The sequence below is a fragment of the Rosa chinensis genome, chromosome 2 (assembly GCF_002994745.2).
Source record: "Rosa chinensis cultivar Old Blush chromosome 2, RchiOBHm-V2, whole genome shotgun sequence".
Classification (NCBI taxonomy): domain Eukaryota; kingdom Viridiplantae; phylum Streptophyta; class Magnoliopsida; order Rosales; family Rosaceae; genus Rosa; species Rosa chinensis.
Genome location: NC_037089.1, coordinates 19,825,228 through 19,845,537, shown reverse-complemented (window position 1 = coordinate 19,845,537; position 20,310 = coordinate 19,825,228). Strand labels below are relative to the sequence as shown.

Sequence of the window (20,310 nt, the reverse complement as noted above, 5' to 3'; positions counted from 1 at the left end):
AGCTCTGTTGCACGTGGCACAGGTTGGCCCTTTCTTTGTCGCAACGCGACAAGCGACTGCGCGTCACTTTCTGCCTACACTATGCCAAAAAGGCCTTCAGACGACAGAACTGTTCTGTCGTTTAAACGAACCAAAATATGTCGTCTAGTACGGTGTCGTGTCTTGGGGGTATCAGACGACAGAAGTGTTTTGTCGTCTGATTTTTTCAGACGACATAAAAAAATAAAAATCTTGTGTCGTCTGATAAGTTTTGCATTTTGGGAACATTGTGATCTGTAACTTTAAAAGCATTCAAACAACAGTTTTGTATTGTCTGATAAACAAAACAACCACAGTCTTTTGTAAATACTATTGTGTGAAGCGTACTTGCAAGACAGATATCTAGTTAATTGTGTGGTCTAAATGCCCTTGCGTAAGAAATATGAAGACTCATATGTAGTGTCTTCTAGCATACAACAACAATTAAATGTTGTGAAAATTGACTTTAAACAACAATTAGAGTGGTCGTAAAGTGCATCAGAGGACAATTAAGTGTCGTTCTAGGGTAGGTTTATATGACATTTAAGTGTTGTGTGAAAGGTTTTGAAATTATACCTATGTGATGTTGGGAAATGGTTTAGACAATAGATATCATATTCTTTCTGTTATGTCAATCTCATTACAACAACAATTTACTGTCATTTGAGGTTATTAACACGACAAATTTATGTGGTCTGAATATAAAAGAGACAACAAATAGTAGGCCTTTTATATTATCTGTGATCAAGTCCAACCATACTTATTTGTTGTTGTTATACGCTTTAGCCAACACTTTCATCTAACTTATGTTGTTGTTTTGCCATTTAGACTACAATTTTCTGTTGTCCGAATGCTAAAAAGACAATAGACTTCTAACTGATTTTTGTGTAGCTGCAACCACACATTTTAGTGTGCTTTTGTTGTAACTTGCAATTTGAGATAACACATATTAGTAGTACCCTATTACAATTGGTATGCATGCATTCTGGAAAATAAAACTGCCCATTCATGAAACCATAAAATTCACATCCAAAATTATTCATTACAATTTTCATTAATCCACCATTGTCTCATGTACACAAATTAATCATGAGCATCAGTTCAAAATGACCCAAATCTACTAATCTGGGCAGCCAACAAAATATATGCATGCAGTACTGCAAGCTAATAAACCAGAAGCACTACACAATCTAGGCAACCAACTAAACAACACAGCAAAATAGCTAGCAGTACTGTAAGTCAAAGTCTGGCCTATATATCAACTATGCATGTCCAAAAGCTAATGCTACATATCTCCAACTACTAATTAACCTACACACTAGCTATATTTAAACTTAAGAACATACTTTGCCTACTCTGCCCGGACAACATCAACATTCTCCATTGTATAGTGATTTGCTTTTCTTTCCCACTGCAAGGACAACAAGGACATAAGCTTAGTCATAGATCACAGTGGATTAATCCAATAAATCAATATTACAGTGGATTAGTTTAATCTTTTAGATTCTGAGGATATCTTTTGGAGTAGTCTCATCCTTGGTTTCGCAAGCAGAGGTTTGGTTAAATAAAGAGTATACAGATAACAGAATTCTAATTTTATTTGCACAAGGATTTTGAGGATTCTAAGCATAAATTAATTAATAATGGCGTGTGAGGGAGATCCACATAAGCTGGTAACTAGGGTATAACAAGCCTTACAGAAGATATATATTATCCATGTACTGGTCTTTTCATGCAATCAGACAAATCCACAAGATCAAGCAAACTACAGGAAAAGACCATGTGAGTAATATTGATGATATGATACGTGATCAAATTTCCCTAATTTATCTAGCTATATTGGTTAAACCATTGACTGCTCTCATAATTATACTAGTGTTGTGAACCTAATGAGTTCTCAGAGTATAATTGATGCGGCTAAAATAGCCTCACAATTTAACCCTGCAAAATGTAGTTGTCAGTATAGGATAAGCAGGGATCGTTCAGTCCGGGGATTGTAGGGTACACCTACACAAAAAGGTCAATTAACAAATAAAATAATAAAATGGGGGTTTTGAAATTTGGTTTCTAATCTACTTCAAATAAAAATAAAAAAAAATAAAAATTATCTACAATGATCGACTTACGTAACCTAGACCACTACCACTCGGAAATTACTAAGTGTAAAAACAGAAAATCCATTTCAACATGCTACAAAAATGTGCCTATCTTTAATGCCTAGATAAGAGATCAAATGAAAAGCCTCAGCGGATCAATCCACTTATCTGATTCATTCTAATGTAGGCTTGGATCGGAAAAGTCCTTACCAAGCCTAATACTACTAATTTTCGAAAACACTCAGCGTAATTCTCTTAACTAGTAGTATTATCTAACCCTCGAATCAACTCACACGTGCAAATTAACCATTACACATAGAATTTAACACGTAATTTCCATAATCATTTAATCATTAAAGCATGATTTTTACCACCCGTTAGAACTAATTACTACTTATTTAACTCAGCGTCTTAACAAATAACAATTACTCTTGGCAAATTAAGCAAACACACAAGAACTCTCACCGTTATTCTAGCATGCAAACTTATGAACCTAACTCTAAAAATTACCTAAACACGTAAAAGGGCACAAGATTGTAACATGCATCATAAAAGAATTCTCGAAATTAACTCAATAAAAAACTGAAAATCTCAAAAATATTAATAAAAAATATTCTGAAAATTTCGTGTCTCTAATTACACAACTCGCAAATCCAAACACACAAAACAGAAACAAAAATTATAAGTAGAGTCATAGTCACACTTTGAAGCTTTCCTCAGCGGCTTGGCAACAAGGTGATGAACTCGTCTCTGCTATGGTGGTGGAGCGTCCTTGACTCAGCGCCTAAGAGCTTCGTAGATTGATGGATGGATGGTGGTCACGGTCATGTAGGTGATGGAAGTTTAAGGAGTGAATTGGGCAGAGTCTCGGAAAAGTTTTTGGCCAGGAAGTGATAGGCCAGGAAATTATCTTGGCTGGGAAGTGATACAAATTATGTTCTGGACGTTGCCTATTTATAAGGGAGCATTGGTTGGCTTTTGTCGATCATACCCTTCATCATTGGACGGATGGGATTGCATCATAATTTCTTTAATTTCCCAACTGAAACATCTCCTTTAAGGCCTTAACTCCTCTCATAATGGGGCAATTCCTTTAATTTCCAAGCTGAAACATCTTTCTCATTTTATTCTCCAACTGAAAACGTCTTTCACTTTGTTTCCCTTCTTCATTGCTTGGTCAACCTGATTTAATAAAGGGCACAAAATTAAATTCTTTTAGAGAAAATAAAAGAAATTAAAACAATTTAATTTCAGAAAAATACACCCATAAATTCTCTCTTAAGGCCCACAGATTAGCATGACGGTGAGGAATCTTGATCCAGCTAGGATTCTTCATGAATTTTGCGTTTTCTGCCTATTTCACGCCAAACACTCTACAAGACTCTTAAAATGACTCGATGACTCAAAACACGAAACTTAAGGGAGAAACAAAGTTAAAATGGGGCATATACTCATTAATATCGTTGTACATTGTGCTCCTATCAATAATTATATTCAAACTAATTACAAGGACCGTTTAGAAACAAATTGCACTAATTAGAGGAAAAATATAAGGAACCAACATACTAACAGAAGAACTACAATATCTCAGAGACCAACAATGAATACTCCCCAAAGACACAGCTAAAGAAGCCTCCACTTAGCACCTAGTTGCAGCAAGTATTTTCTCAACTGGCTAAGGGAGATAGAATGAGTCTTTATTGATGGAAAATCTAGAAGAGTTGATGTAAATATATCTATGAGCATAAGAATGAGTCTTTCATGTCTTCTCGAAGCAAACAAAAGATTATGTTTTCTAAGCATAAGCTAACATTGAAGTATCTATCCTTGCCGCTTACAAAGAAGTCTTCTTCCTTAGTCAACTAAAGTATCTTGTTGAACCTTTCTACATATTCATCTATCTATGATGGTAATATGACTGTTATTTTCAGAACCTCAATAACAAGTTTAACCTAAGGAGTGTTCAGCAGTTATATGCAACTAATTTCCCTTTGATTAACCATAACCTCTATGATCAACAAAATAAAGAGAAAACATGCAAAAGAAAAACATTGATCCCAAGGAACTAACTCATTTAACATTTGCAACAAAATACTATAAACTAATATGATCCTTAGTGGTCTGAGTTCATTGCTATGAATTATAGTCATCTCAAGTTCTCAAGAGCCCAATATATTTTCCTTAATCAAGCAATTGATCAGCAATTGTTTAATAAAACTACAATGTCATACCTGAAAACACCAATAATAGGAAGTCCCTTATGAATAGCTACACTTCTCTTCATCAGGAGTACTACTAAAGCACCATCACTTACCTGGTTAGCATTTCCTAGAATAAAAAAATAAATGAGCTGAATTCACAATGGTTGATTCATATGCATTAAAGAAGGACAAAAGTCTTGATAAATGAAGATACTATCATGAGGAACAAGCTACTTGATACTTGAGTGATGAAATACCTGCAATTGTTGTCCCATTTGATTTAAATGCAGGCTTCAATTTCGCCAAATCAGGCATGTTTGCATTTGGCCGGATGCCAACATCCACATAAATTGTAACATGCCTCTCCTCTCCAGTTTTGGGTCCACAATCTATGCAAACAAATAATCAACTACCGAAATGTAAACATGGGATGACTATTCAGAGATTCAAAATATATGCAATGCATTGCTCGCTTTCTCCCTCTCAGTCTCTGTCTCTTTTACACATGGCGCGCGTACACACACACGCACATGCAACAATGAATATCAGAAACACTTTTATCCTTTTACAATTTTTGTGTGCTCCTAAGAAACATTAAAATATTTAGGGAAACAAAGGTAAGCCAAAGACATATTGACCCTTTAATGTATCATGATACTAACTTTTTGCAAAGGCATTTCAAATTCCAAAGTCCATGAATTCAAGAGCTGGTTGCTTGAATTTTGGGATTCATAGTTGAAGGGTTCACAGACTCAGGGATTTATAGAATTATATTAAATAACTAAGATACAATATATAACTAACAGGATTGAATAAGAACTGCTTGCTTGAATTCCAGGATACTTATGTATTCGGGACTTTGGGACTGTTCTGGAGACTTTTTTTGAAGGGATCATGATAGGGTGCATACTCTAATATACAGAAAGTAACGAACATTAGTCTTACCATTATTCTCACATTCCTAAGTTCTCAGAATGTTAGCCAAAAGCAAGTTTTATCTCAGAAAACTTATATTGCCTAGTACCAAGAAGTTTGTTAGTAAATATGTCACACTTTTCCTACTCAACTACTACTCACTATTTTATCTTATTAGCCAAGTCAAAAGTAGTTTAAGAGGGAATGCTTAAGATAAATGGAATAAGATAGTATGGAAACCCGTTTTGACTAGGGATCTCTATAATTTTCAACCATTGATTTCACCAAGTCCAGGAAGATGGATGAAAGTAAAACACTAATAAGTACACACGTTGAACAAGAACTCAACTATTCTTTTTCAGCCTTCAAAACAAAACTGCAAAATAAAATCTGTGCAAGATAAATAAAGCCAGGTCTACTCTTGTTTGCTAACTGCCTAGTCTAGTATGTGCAGTATACACAAATAAATGTAAATCTTGACAATACATACTCAACTCTCTAAACCACAAGTTAAGAAAAGGCAGTGTTATATATATATATATATACGGGAAGGATCTGAAGTGGGTGTCCGTGTAGAAGAAAAAATGCGGACAACACGTGTCAGCCAGCCAATCAACCCAATTTTCACGCGAGTCCCACATGCATCATCTTCTCCAATAAATCAAACACAGAGCATCATCTTCTCCACCCACATCTCCCACACACGAACCACCGAATCTTTCAATGAAATCAAACACAGAGCAGGAAAAAAATAAGAATAAGAAGAGCAAAAATGGTGTGTTTCGTTTCTTCCCCAAATTTTAGTGCTTTACTCTGAAATTGGAAATTACTGAAGGGAAGGGGAGTTCCAATATGGAGGTGGAGCATGAAACGGGCTGGAGAATGAACCCGACCCACCTTGTTATAGTGGTTAATAGGCTTATAGGCGGGTTAATATTCTGGGTATGATTATGGATTTTGTTAATTGGATGTTGTATATATGGTGTAAAGTTTGAGGTTTTTTTTGTGTGCATTTGATTGGTGTAGTGTTGAGTATTACAGGTATGCAGCGATGGAGGTTTTGAAGAGATACCCAGAAGATGTTGTACATGATGTTGTTGTACAACCACAGCTCCAAACGACGCTGTGTTTTAATCACAGCCTTAGCTTCCAATGAACCAAACGACGTCATAGAGCAGAAGCCGAAGCAGCAATCGGCGGTGAAGAGGGCCTATCCTTTCCACGAAATTAATCGAGCCCAAGTGGTAGCATTATTGGGAGGAAGATGGAACCTTTCGAACACCGACGAAGTTGACATGTCAAAGCCCAAGTTCTATGTTCTTGACATGTTTCCTTATCCCAGGTTTGTGATTTTCTTAGCAAAATGTGATGACCCAGAATTTGGAATTTGAGTTTGAGGAGTTGGGTGCGTGAAAGTTTCGGTCTTTGATGGGAAAATGGTGGTTTGAGGAATTGGGTAGTGATGGATTAGGGAAAATGTGAAGACCCAGTTATTTTGAATTTGAGGTTGAAGAGACGGAGGAGGATAAGGAGCAGGAGAAAGATTTAACTAGAATAGAGTTAGAGATAGAGGAGGAGATGTGGGTGGGACCCGCGTGAAAATTGGGTTAGTTGGCTGGCTGACACGTGTTAGTCCGCATTTTTTCTTCTTCACGGACGCCCGCTTCAGATCCTTCTCGTATATATATATATATATATATATATATATATTGTAAAAGTAAAATGCCAATTGGAATTGGTCTACTCATTTCATTTCATAACCCCTTTATATAGGGAGAGAATTACAATGGAAAGAACAATTACAATAATGACATTAACTACTGATTGGTTCGTAATCCATGCTGATTGATGTTAATCGGTAATTGCTTGATTCCCTCTCCGTCAATCACTTTGACGAAGGCACACAATATGTTTTTCCTTTAACACTCCCCCTTGTGCCAAGTCAAAGACGAAATGGTGCATGAGTTGTTGCCTCACTAAAAACCTTGCCAAGTAACAATAAAAACCCTGTGGGACAAAAATACACCTTGGTCGAAGGAAAAGAGCACAACGCACCTTTTACATTTGAGTATGACATGTGTGTGTTAGACTCCCCCTGACGTCTACACCTCCCCCTGATACTTACATTAATCTAGGGAGCTTGAAAAATCTTCGCATTCCTATGCTTTTCACATGTTTCTCAAATGTGTCCTTAGGCAATGATTTGGTGAACAAATCTGCCACATTCTCCTCAGACCTTACTTGATTCATTTGAATCTTGAGGAGAGTCTGTTGTTGCTGATTGTAGGACAACTTTGGCGATATGTGTTTTGTGTTATCACCCTTAATATAACCTAGCTTCATCTGTTCGATGCAAGCTGCATTATCTTCATAAATGCAAGTAGGCTCTTCAGTGGTAGAACTCAAACCACTAGTCCCTTGAATATGTGTGATGATAGCTCTTAACCATACACACTCACGGACCGCCTCATGTAGAGCGATGATCTCTGAGTGGTTCGAGGAGGTAGCCACAAGGGTTTGCTTGGTTGATCTCCAAGATATCGCTGTGTTCCCATTGGTAAATACATAACCAGTTTGGGAACGATATGTGGGTCAGATATGTATCCAGCATCAGCAAAACCGACCAAAACGTCATTTGGCGTTGTAGTGTAGTGAGTGGCGTTTTCGCCATCAACATTTCCTTTAGGGATTGCAGTTCCATCTGCGGTCCCTCTTGTCTCTCTATAGGGAAAGAACAGTCCCAAGTCAATGGTTCCTTTTAGGTATCGAAGATGTTCTTGATACCATTCTAGTGATGCTGCGTTGGCGCTTAGCTAAATCTAGCTAACAAGTTCACTGAGAATGCAATGTCTGGTCGAGTAAATTGGACTAAGTACAATAATGCGCCTATTGCACTTAGATAGGGAATTTCAGCTCCCAACACTTGTTCGTCATCTTCCTTTGGACGAAATGGATCTTTCCTTGCATCCAAACTTCGACCGATCATGGGAGTGCTAGCAGGATGTGCTTTGTCCATGTTATATCGCCTGACTTTTGGACATATGCAGACTGGTGGATTAATATTCCACAAACTCGGTGTTCTAGTTCAAGGCCTAGATAGAATCGAGTTTTCCCAATATCCTTCATCTCAGTTTCGGATTTCAAGTAGCTCGTGGTTTCTCTTATTTCATCAAGAGTACCAGTTATGACATATACTACTACAATTGCAAATCCGGAACTTGTTTTCTTTATGAATACGCAAGGGCATAATTCATCGTTCTTATATCCCTTCCCAATCAAGTAGTCACTTAGACGGGTATACCACATCCGTCTGGATTGTTTCAATCCGTAAAGTGAGCGTTTCAACTTAATTGCAAACGCACTCTGTGGTTTAGAGTCACTTGACTTGGGTAATGTAAGGCCATCAGGCACTTTTCATATATGTCTCTGAATCTAGATCCCCATAGAGATATGCAGTAACCACATCCATGAGCTGCATTTCCAGTCCTTCGGAAATTACTAAGCTAACTAAGTAGCGGAATGTTATAATGTCCATTACGGGAGAGTATGTCTCCTCGTAGTCAATTCCAGGGCGTTGTGAGAAACCTTGCGCCACAAGGCGAGTCTTGTACCTCAGGACTTCATTCTTCTCATTACGCTTTTTGACAAAGACTAATTTATGTCCTACAGGCTTTACACTTGGTGGGGTTAGCACTACCTGACCAAATACCTGTCTCTTTGTCAGAGAATCTAATTCTACCTGGATTGATTCTTTCCATTTAGGCCAATCTGCTCTTTGTTGACATTTTTCAACAGAGCGTGGTTCGATATCATCGTGCTCTATGATTCCTTGAGCAACAGTATATATCATCAATGTGTATGGAAGATCTTTCTATCAACTCATACGTACTCTCGTAATCCTTTGAGATTTCTTTGTTCTCTGGAATCATTTCAAACATCGGAGCGTCCTCCAGTATTGATTCATGGACATAACTATAATCAGAGACAATCTCATGAGAGGGATTCTATACATTGATGATTGGTTTGTGCCTTACTCACCCTCTTCTTCCTTGGGTGAGTGTCAATCGAACCAAGTGACCTCCCCCTCTTCCTTGGGGAGCCACGGCCTCAACCACACCTCCACTAAGTGCGGTTGCAGTGCCTCTATCTGCTGCACCGTGCCCCTTGTTGGGGACTTCTAACCTTGCAGGCACATTTGCAGCTGGTATATGTGATCTCGTCACTTTTACGATATCAGTAAACGCATTAGGCATCGAATCTGCTACGTTCTGAAGATCGATTATTCTTTTCACTTCACTTTCACTTTATGAAGTGCGGGGATCAAGATGAGACAGAGTGGGGACAAACCACGACAATTCCTGTCGTTCCCTTGGAAAATCCTTTTTCCTATCTCCCCCTAACGACGGGAAGACTGTCTCATCAAAGTGACAATCCGCAAATCTAGCGGTAGAGAGATCGCCTGTCAAGGGTTCCAAATAGCGGATAATTGTTGGGGATTCGTATCCAACATAAATACTTAATCGTCTCTGAGGACCCATTTTAGTGCGCTGTGAGGGCGCAATAGGCACATATACTGCTCAACCAAATATGCGTAAGTGTGAAGTGTCAGGCTCATATCCAGTTACCAACTGGTACGCAGAAAATGGTTGGCTAGCTGTGGGTCTTAAACGAATAAGTAAAGCTGCGTGCAATAGTGCATAACCCCATACAGATATAGGCAGGTTGGTGTGCATAACCAATGCCCTAGCCACCATCTGTAGCATTTTGATGGTGGCTTCTGCGAGACCATTTTGTGTATGCACATGGGGTACATGATGCTCTACATCGATCCAAATAGATATGCACTAATCATCAAATGCTTTTGATGTAAACTCTCCACCATTATCAAGCCTTATAGACTTGATTGGGTGATCGGGGTGGTGAGCCCTTAAACGTATAATCTGTGCTAGGAGTATTGCAGCATTTCTTGTGGACAATAAAACGACATGTGACCAGATTGTCGAAGCATCCACCAGAACCATAAAGTACTTGAATGGTCCGCATTCTGGATGTATAGGTCCACAGATATCTCTTTGTATCCTTTGTAAGAATGGAACGTTTTGTTTTGTATCTTTAGCATAGGAAGGTCTCGATCCTATTTTTGCTAAAGAGCAGGCTTTGCAAAACGAGTGATGTGCCTTTGAAATAGTCAATGAGGCATAATGGGAGGGAGGTAGTGCTTCTGGTACTTCAGAAGGCAATGACTGCATTTGAGCAATACTAGAACCGACACCTTGCAGTGTGGCGGATTTTTCTCCCATTTTTCACTCGAAAGAAGGGATGTCCGTGTGAGTTCTTTTAAAAAACGGATAATCATGTCATGACCTCGGTGCCATAGGCGGTCATGCAAAAGCCTGTATGAGTCAGGGTCCCACATTTCATTGTTGGTGACAATATAGGATTCAATGATCCAAATCGTAGTGAGGTACAGTTCACTAGATTGACTGATAAGTTTCTCTAAAATGCGTTTCCTTCCACATTCATTAGAGTTAATATCAAGGTATTCAGTTCCATTCTCACGGTGTGTTGTTACATGATAACCGTTGGCACAAATATCTTTGAAACTTAACAAGGTTCGATTAGCTCTTGGTGCATATAGAGCGTCTGTGACTTGAAATGTTGCGCCATTATGCAGCAAAAATTTGGCAGTTCCTCGCCCTTTTATTAGTTGTGATAATCCAATCATCGTAGTCACAGAGGAATTATAGGCTATTAGTTCAATGAATAATTGCCTATTTCTTAATATTGTGTGGGTAGTCCCACTATCAATTAAGCACTCAAGTTCTCCTCCATTCATTCCTACGAATAAATGGGAGGTATTTAGAAAATATAACTCATATTCTTTAGAGTATTTCTTATTTGCGTAGAATGGTATTCTTTTCATTCTAATAATTTTTCTCTAGATGTATTGCTTTACATCTTTATAGTGCTATGTCGAACCATGTAAATATGTTTAGTAAATAAATTTGAATAAATTCAGTGCTTCAGAATAAATTCAAAATTTATTAATAAGCCAACGATAATCAAATCAAGGTCTTGTTCTAATCCATCAAACCATTATTGAAATAAACTTTAAGACCAAGTAATAGTCTAATTAAGAATGAAGCATTATGCCTTCACAACTATTTATGGAAAATAAAGTAAATAAAGCAGATCAGTCAAAATCTGGGGCATTGGTTGACTGAGCAAGTTCCTTGAATTGCCATTAAAGTCTGCAATTGTGAGGTTGACGTCTGGGTCATGACCTCTTTCTTCCATATAGTGAGCCACTTGTTCTTTAGACTCTCTATACCTCTTGTAATTGGCTGCTACTCTTGTTGTTTGCTTGGCAGTTCTTGTACCAATGCCCAATGAATCCACACCTATAGCATGGTTCATTGTCAACTCTTTCCTTTGGCATCTTGTTTCCATGATCCCCATGTCCCTTTCCACGTGGTGCATTGTTGCCACGTGGGTAGGGATCAGTACGTCTAAACCCCCTTGCATTGGAGTTATTTCCACCTTTCATTTTTCCATAATTAGCCTCGGGAATTTTCTTTGTCCCAGTGGGCCTGGCATTTTTATTCAAGAGAATCTTATTTTGTCTCTCAGCCACTTGCAGTAGGCTTATCAACTTATTGAAGGTTGTGATTCTTTTGTTGTCATAATCCAACTGATACTGGTTCGCTAGTATAAAAGATGAATTAGAAAAAGTGGTAAGAGTCTTGTAGATCATATCATCTTATGTGATTTCCCTTCCACAGAAAATTGATACGTGCCTTTAAGCGCAACATGTCTTTGTTGAAGTCATTGACCTTTTTATAGTCAAGCAAGCGGATTCCATTCCACTGAATAGCCAGTCCTGGGAGCAAAGTATCGTGAATGTTCCCAAAACGTCCTTTAAGGGCATCCCACAGTGCTTTGGGTGTCTTCAACTGAAGGTACTCCCAGCGTAGGCTAGGATCAATATGTCGCCTCAGAAAAATTAAGGCATCTGCTTTCACTTTATTAGATAGTTCATCATCTTTGGGATCAGTAATGGTGGCAGTGTAGTCTTTTGCCACAAAGGCAGTTTCCATATCGGAAACCCAACGATGGTACTCAAGTCCTTCTGAGTCCAAAATGGCAAACTCAGGTCGAGTTGGATCAGCCATCTACATAAACAAGAGAGAAGATATAAATTACGCAGTCATAAAGACATCCACGTAAATTATTTTCCAAATATATGAATTAGATTTCAAGACCAAGATTCGTAATGGTCACATTTTTTTTCGATGCTATGTGAAAATACTTTATCACAGTAAGTGTGTGTATAATATGCATGAATTTTCATTATCATGGCAAAATGGAATTTTATATGTCGTATTACAAAAAATAACTATAACACATTTAATAATAAATAAGACATAGCATATAAAAATAAACTACATGACATGCTCAAATTTCACAAATATACAACAAAATATATGCTACACATAATAAGAGCAATAATATATCATGCGTAAAATAAAATATAAACAATAGCATAATTAAAGGCATGCTTAGGAATAACTATATAAGCATAAATAAAAATTCACAAAACATGCTCACAATTGCATAATAAAAACATAAGCAATAAAATATAAAGCATGCTTAAACATAATTATAAATCATGCTTAAATATAATGATATAAAACATAAATAATAAGGCATGCTTAAAATAAAAATTATCTAATTAAACATGCTTAATAACAAAATAAAAGCATAAACAATAAAGTATAAAGCATGCTAAAAAAATATAAAATTCACATGCTTGGTTAAAATCATAAAAGAAAATAAAGAAAACATACTTGATTTCGAGAAAACAAAACTATCTTAGCACACGCGCGTGTTGATGCAGGCGTGCGTAACGATGTTTTTGTGCTTGATGTTTCTCCATTTCTCTTTTCAGCAGTGGGCCAGCAGGCCTTTTCTTTTTTTTTCTTTTATTGTTTTTGTTTCTGGGTCGGTGGCCTGTTTCTATATTTTTTTCTTTTCCTCTTTTTTTTTTTTTTTTTTTTTTTTTTTTCTGGGCCGCAATGCCTCTTTTTTATTTTTTATTTTTTTTTATTTTTTGGGCCGGGTCTTTACTTTGGCCCGGGTCAAGTCCTTTTTTTCTTTTTCTTTTTCTTTCATCTCTGCTTCTTTCTCTGCTTCTCCTTCTTTTCTTTTTCGGCAGGGCTGTTGCGTTGGGGAGTTGCAGCAGGGGCTGGGCCGTGCTGCTCCGGCGTGGTGTCCGGCGGATCGATCTAGAAGGGCTGCCGGGCGCTGGTGTCCATCGGATCGATCAGGAAAAACAGCCGGGCGCTAGTGGGCTGTGCAGACGATGGTGGTCTGCAGATGGGTGGACGCGAACGAGATACAGGTGACAACCCAGATGGGTTGGGTAGATCGGATCGGAGGCGCTGCTGCAAGGCCAGATCGGAGGTGCTGCTGCAACTGAAGAGAACGAATCGGAGTCTGAAGAGGAGTCCGGTCGGAGGAGTTGTCGTCGAGCTCAAGATCGGCGTTCAAGTGGCTGGGAATCAGGCGACTGAAGAGGACGATGCTGCAAGGATCGGTTCAGGCGGGGTTGAACCGGGTGGGCTCTGCAGGTGGTGTGGGGCTTGGCCGCCGGAAGAAAGCGCTGTGGGTCGGCTGATCGATCTGCAATTTTTTTTTTTTTTTTTTTTGTTTGGTGGCGACAGGAGAAGAAGAAGAAAAAGTTTTTTTTTTTCTTCTAGGTTTTTGTTTTTTTTTTCTCAACGGAAAAGAGAAAGAAACTAGAAAATTATTGGCTATTTGCTCTGAGCGTGCTGATAACGTGTAAAAGTAAAATGCCAATTGGAATTGGTCTACTCATTTCATTTCATAACCCCTTTATATAGGGAGAGAATTACAATGGAAAGAACAATTACAATAATGACATTAACTACTGATTGGTTCGTAATCCATGCTGATTGATGTTAATCGGTAATTGCTTGATTCCCTCTCCGTCAATCACTTTGACGAAGGCACACAATATGTTTTTCCTTTAACATATATATATTTATATATAAAACTATGCATAGATGTATAAATATGCATAAAAGTTAAGAAAAGGCAAATGTATATATGATTATACATGTGTGATAACAATTTAGTTTAGTGCAGTGCATTCATATAATGGGATGGCAAAACCTTTGTGCAGATTGGTGCTTCTTTAACAAGATGATAGTAATTACAATCATAAATTGCATCAGGAAAAGGAAACGACATGCTTGATCCCTATTAAACTTTTCACCAAAGACTCAAGAAATCAACACTTCCAGTAATCATACCATTTACACTTCCACTCAAGAGTCTAATACGGTTTTACTTTTCTGATGGCCTTTAGGTGTTGAGGGCACCTCCTTTCTCTCAAATAAAACATTGTATAAATGAACTTTGTATAAGGTTTTCGTCCATCTAAGTAAAAGTCCATTCTAGCCTTTTAGCAAATGGAGGTAAAGGTAAAGCATGCGAAAAAAGACAATGATCACAGCCAACCATTTATGTTGTTACCTCAAAACATACAAAGACTTAAATACGGCCACAAATAACTTTGAAAGAAAAAAAAATATAAACAAGTTCTTATAGGTAATCAATAAACAATTTCAAATTGCAAGCAATCTCTAAAAGCATCAGGACTATTTTCTATGTAGTGTCCAAATTTGCATACAATGTCTACACAAAATTATGAGTGAACATGAAACTAGATGTGGACCAGAAAAACATACCGCTGACCAACCATCTATATTGGTGCTCTTTAATATCTGAACGGGCCTGCAGGATATATATATATATATATATATCAGATAAATATTAAAATAAATTCAACAATATTTCTGAATAAATTATATATATATATGTCAGATAAATATTAAAATAAATTCAATAATATTTCTGGATAAATTGCTCAACAATAAAAAAAAAGTGACATTACGTACGTGTCAACAGGGCAAAGTAGCATACATTCATCCCCTCGTGAGCTTCTGAACACTCTCCTTATAACACACTCTAATGGGAAATTATTGGTAGGATTAACCTGTCCAAGACTGCTTCAGAATTTAATTTTAATTTTAATTTATTTTTAATTTAAAGACTCAATGTAATAACAAATAAAGAAGTTGCACCACAATCTGTATCTATTTTTAATTAAAGAGAAAGTCATTGACAAAAAAGGAATAAGTATAGATAAGTGGACAAGTATACAGTGAGAAAAAGTACCCAGTAAGTACAACAATCTTAGCAAAAAGAAACAATAAACACCAAAAACAACGAAACTAACTTCCGCATTCCAATCTGTTTGAAAGGCAAAAAAGGAGCTTGTAACATCCCGTATCTTCACTTACCCGTTTAGTAGTCATTTGGACGGTAAACGACAACTGCTTTCACTTTTTACCCTAATTCAGTTTTTTTTAGTGGCCCTAAAAGTTGACTTTTTGATCGGGCCAAAATTTGAGAAAACTTCCTTCATGAAAGTTGTAGAGAACGTTAAACCGAGCGCGTGCATATGTGGTAAGCTAAAATCGGAGTTCGTATGCGAAAGTTATAAGCGAAAGATTAAAGTTACTGTTCATGGTTACTATTCACGGTAACTTTCTATAAATAGTTGAGTTACTGTGGTAGATTTCCATTTTCAGAAATCTACTGAATTTTCTCTCTCTTCTTCCCCGATTTCCTTCCCCTTCTGCTCGTTTTCTTCCACCGGCGAATTCTTCCGTTTCCGGCCACCCCACGACGGAATTCGGGCACCGGCAGGCTCGCCTCCTCCTCCTTGTCATGCCTAGGGTGGTGTTTTGCGGTGGCTCAGCCAGAGGAGCTCGGAATTGAGCCGCGAAGTTTACTGTAGCTGAACGGTGGTTTCGTCGATTTCCGGCGATTCCGGCCGTTTCCGACCACCAAACCATCGTCGAAGGCGCGGTTTTTGCCAAGGATCGTTTTGCCCCTAGCCTTGAGCCACGATTTGCAGTGTAGAAGGAGAATCAAGGAGAACCCGATTCTGGGGTTCTTGGGTTTTCTGGGCTCGTGTTCAACGGCCAAATTGGAGCTCTTCGAGGTAAAATTGGAAAATGTTGTGAACATGAAAAATGTTGGGTCTGATGAGTAGGTGGCGCTGCCGAAATTTGGTGAACATTGGAGGTGGTGGCCACCGGCGCGTGAGCCCCACGCGCCGCCACTGTGGGTGGTGCGTGGAGGCGTGTAGGGCAGTGTTTTAATTCCGGTTTTTAGCCCATTAAATCCTATAAATTGTGTAGAGCTTGTATGTGAAGTTTGGTAATTTTTGGAGAAACTTGGAATTAATTATGAATTTCTGAAGTTTAGGGTTTCGATTATATTATTACGAGAATCCGACCGTCGGATATCTCTCAGTTCTGACTTGGAACCTTTAAGATAACGAATTGGTATTAGTGGTAGAATGTGGGTTGAATCCGAGAAGAATTAGAGAGATGATTTATGAGGATTCGATTTTGAGAATCGTATTTAATTAGAATAGTTATTCACGGAATATAATCGTGTACAGGATGACGTACCGAGCTATTGCTCGATGACGGAACTCGAATGCGTGATCGTCGGAATAGTACTGTGAGTGGACTTTTGTTTTTAAGTAAATGATGCATGCATTTATTTTGAAATTATTGGTTTATTTAATTATCATTTTATTTATCGAGCATGATATTTTGTCTTGGATTATAATTTGACATTGATTTTTCATGAGTTTCGGATATGAACTTATTATGCTCGGATTTGGGATTTATGATTTAAGTTCGGAAATATGATTTATTGTCGGAGATTATTTATACATTATTTTCAATTATGATTCGGAAATGGATTTTGAGCCTTCGATAAGTATCTCCGATATATGGCTTTTATTTGAAAGCATGATTTTCAACGAATTATTTCATAGGTGATTTCCGGAATTATGCTATTTATATTATGTTTCTATTCGTCGATTTGAGATTTCTGAAAGATTTTCGAAATGGGATTTCGATGGAATTAATTCTTGTTTATTTATTCGATCTTTGGTTTTGGCATTGGGAATGCCTTAGTAATGATTTCGGTTTGAGAACTATGATTTTGTTTGATCTAGCTGTTCTGCTATTGATTTGAGATACTCCTGACGTGTGGGACACGTCATTGGAAATCATTTGTAAGAGATGGGGAAGCCTTATGTATTTATGGATTTACTTGGTTTTCGGATTTCTTTTGCCATACTTTGGGTGACTTATCATTGCTAGCATTGATCTTCCGCCTTTGTGGCGAGGTGATGGGATCATCGAAGCCCTCCGCCTTTGTGGCGCTGGTTACTGTCTCTGTGACAGTAATTCTGAAGCCCAGTATCCTATCGCTACACTTAGTGGTGTAAGGGTATATTACGGGAGTAATGGGAGTACTTTAGCCTGGGAGGCTATCACCCGAGCCTGGGAGGCTCATTCGTATGGCTATCATCTTCCCCTACTCATTGTATTATTGCTGGGCTAGCGGGGTCTAGTCCGATTTTTCACTGTAGTCAGCAGGGCTGGTCTTATTTCTTTTCTTGAGAAACGAGATTTCTGTTTTTCATTATAATTTTCCAATGTTGTGACTAGCGAGGCTAGTTAGTGTATCGTTTTGAAATTCTTGGTTTTAAAGCTAAATGTGTTTTCTTATTGCGGCATGCATTGAGTTTTTAAAGAAATAAACGTGGGAAAGTATGAAATCTTTTCTTTTTAATTTGTTTATTTTTGTCCACTCACGCTAACGTTTTTACGTACTTTTCCCTGGGCCCTTCGGTTTTCAAATGCCCAGTTTGCAGGCGAAATTAGATGAGGTCGGGCGTACATGGAGTCGAGGCATAGCCAACAGCATTGCTTCCGCATACTCATTTTATTTCTGTGTTCTTTGTTACCTAATGGAATAGTATTGCTCTGATAACCTGTGAAATTAATCTTGTAATGTGTGGGTTGAGACTGTTATTTGTGAAATTGGAGTTGTGTTTTGGGGAGCAGGTGGCTCCAGGAGGATAAGGATGGGTTGGTTTAGAAGTGTAAATTTTTTCCTACAGGTTTTGGGTAGCCTACTTTTAGGGGAAGTTCTGCCAAATTTTTGGTAGAATTTCTTCTAAGGTGGGGCCCGCAGGGCCACTTCGGATTTCGGGGTGAAATCCGGGACGGGTCCTGTCAGAGCTATTCCTAGAAATTGAAGAAACTAAATCCCTTCATGATGCCCAGACTAACCAACATCACCTTCATAGCAAATCTCCCCAAAACCAACACCTTCTTTACAAAAAAAAAAATGTAGTTTCACATAACAAAGACACACAATCTTGGAATGTGTCCCAGCTCACATTAGAATCCTAATAAACACCCTTCTTCAAAGAGCTAAAGCAACCAGATTGGTGCTTCTTTAACAAGATGATAGTAATTACAATCATAAATTGCATTAGGAAAAGGAAACGGCATGTTTGATCCCTGTTAAGCTTTTCATGAAAAAATCAAGAAATCAACACTTCCAATAATCATACCATTTACTGGAATCCATATCTCTCACTGTGAGACCAAAACATTGCAATGGCTTCATTCATATATATATATAGCTATCAGGAAGCTATTCAGTAAACCAAGTTTAGCAATAGAAAAACAAACACCAGTTAAGATAAAGATCACTTACAGGTAATGTAGGCCAAGCATCCCCCTTGAATCCCTACCAACCTTCTCGGCCTAAGACAATTATATGAATTCCATGAATACTTAGTGTCATCTCCCAGAATTCATCACTAGAATATCCAAATTTGGATTTCGTTGAAAGACCTTAAAATGATGGGAATTCCATAAATCCAAACCTAGAATTAATCAAACGCATCTAAAAATACATAATGAAGCCTTATTAAGAGAATTAGAGCACGAATTTACCTTGGGCATCCAAACTTGAAGTTCCTCATCTTTCCCCCAATTCTCTAACTTCATCCTCCATATCTATCAAAACCCAACGGTGAAATCTGAAAAGCATGACAACAACAAACCCTCCTACCTAGTGGCCAAATACCAAAAAGCCCTTAAACAAAACCCTTTTTAATCTTTTTTTTCTTCTTTTCTTTTCTTTCTTGGTTGTTACATTATGAATGCAGCTACATCAACGACTGCCTGAAGGCTAGATCAACATCGCATGTTGACGGTTCTGATGGGAACTATATCTAGATAAAACAGATGGATTATAAGCTTCTGACTATAGATAAAACTGAATATAAGGTGCCCCTTTAAATACCATGTACAATTAAAGACTTACCAGGAAAACCAACATAAAATGCTGCCATCCTGCACTCAATTGCTCTAAGTGAGCCAGGAGCGAGAACTGTGCCAACCACTATATCCCCTACTTCACTTGGGTTCAAATTTGTTCTCTCTATAACTGCCTACATAACAAGTACATCACAGATAAATTAGCCCTATAGACCTAAGATGAAACATACAAATCCCGAGACTCGACATTCTTTCCTATGAAAATTCAACTATACGTTTATCTTACCTTCAAAACAAGTGCCAGCAAATCATCAGCTAAAGTATCCTTAAAACAGCCTCGCTTTGCTTTGTAAATGGCAGTTCGGTAGGCCCTGTTTAACATGATTTTCAAGGCAATATTAAGCACAGGGAAGGTATAAGCATTATCAAAAGATATAGATTGCAAAAGATTAAACAAATTTCTCATTTCAGTTAATTACTCTTGCCACAATCACCATATCCTTCCCAACAAATCCTTTTGTAGCACCAAGTTTCCCTGTCAAGGCCAACAAAATAGAAGAAACATGTTACAACAGAAGAACTATTATCCAAACTCAAAACCCCAAAACCCAAATGAGTTTTAATTGAAAGAAGAAAGAGTTCTTGTCAAACAACATGGAAAAACCCCAACACATAAATCCATTTCAACCGAAGGAAAACCACAGCACTAAATCGAAGAGAAACCCCCAAGACAAAACCCCAATATAGCTATATCCATTTCAATCACCCCATCCCCAAATTAAAGAAGAACCTAATCGAAATCAACTAAAATCGAAATTTTGGATA

The 20,310-nt window shown here is 37.8% G+C and overlaps 1 protein-coding gene across 1 annotated transcript; it reads right to left on the bottom strand.

Moving 5' to 3' along the window:
- Nucleotides 1–1,369: 1,369 nt before the first annotated feature.
- LOC112183861 (3-ketoacyl CoA thiolase 1, peroxisomal-like) lies at nt 1,370–19,867 on the bottom strand. Its single transcript, XM_024322177.1, has 5 exons — nt 19,772–19,867; nt 19,532–19,658; nt 4,573–4,704; nt 4,429–4,442; nt 1,370–1,429 (listed from the first exon to the last, which is right to left on the bottom strand). The coding sequence occupies exons 1-5, from the start codon at nt 19,865–19,867 to the stop codon at nt 1,370–1,372; spliced, it is 429 nt and encodes a 142-aa protein (XP_024177945.1).
- Between the last annotated feature and the right edge of the window lie 443 nt (nt 19,868–20,310).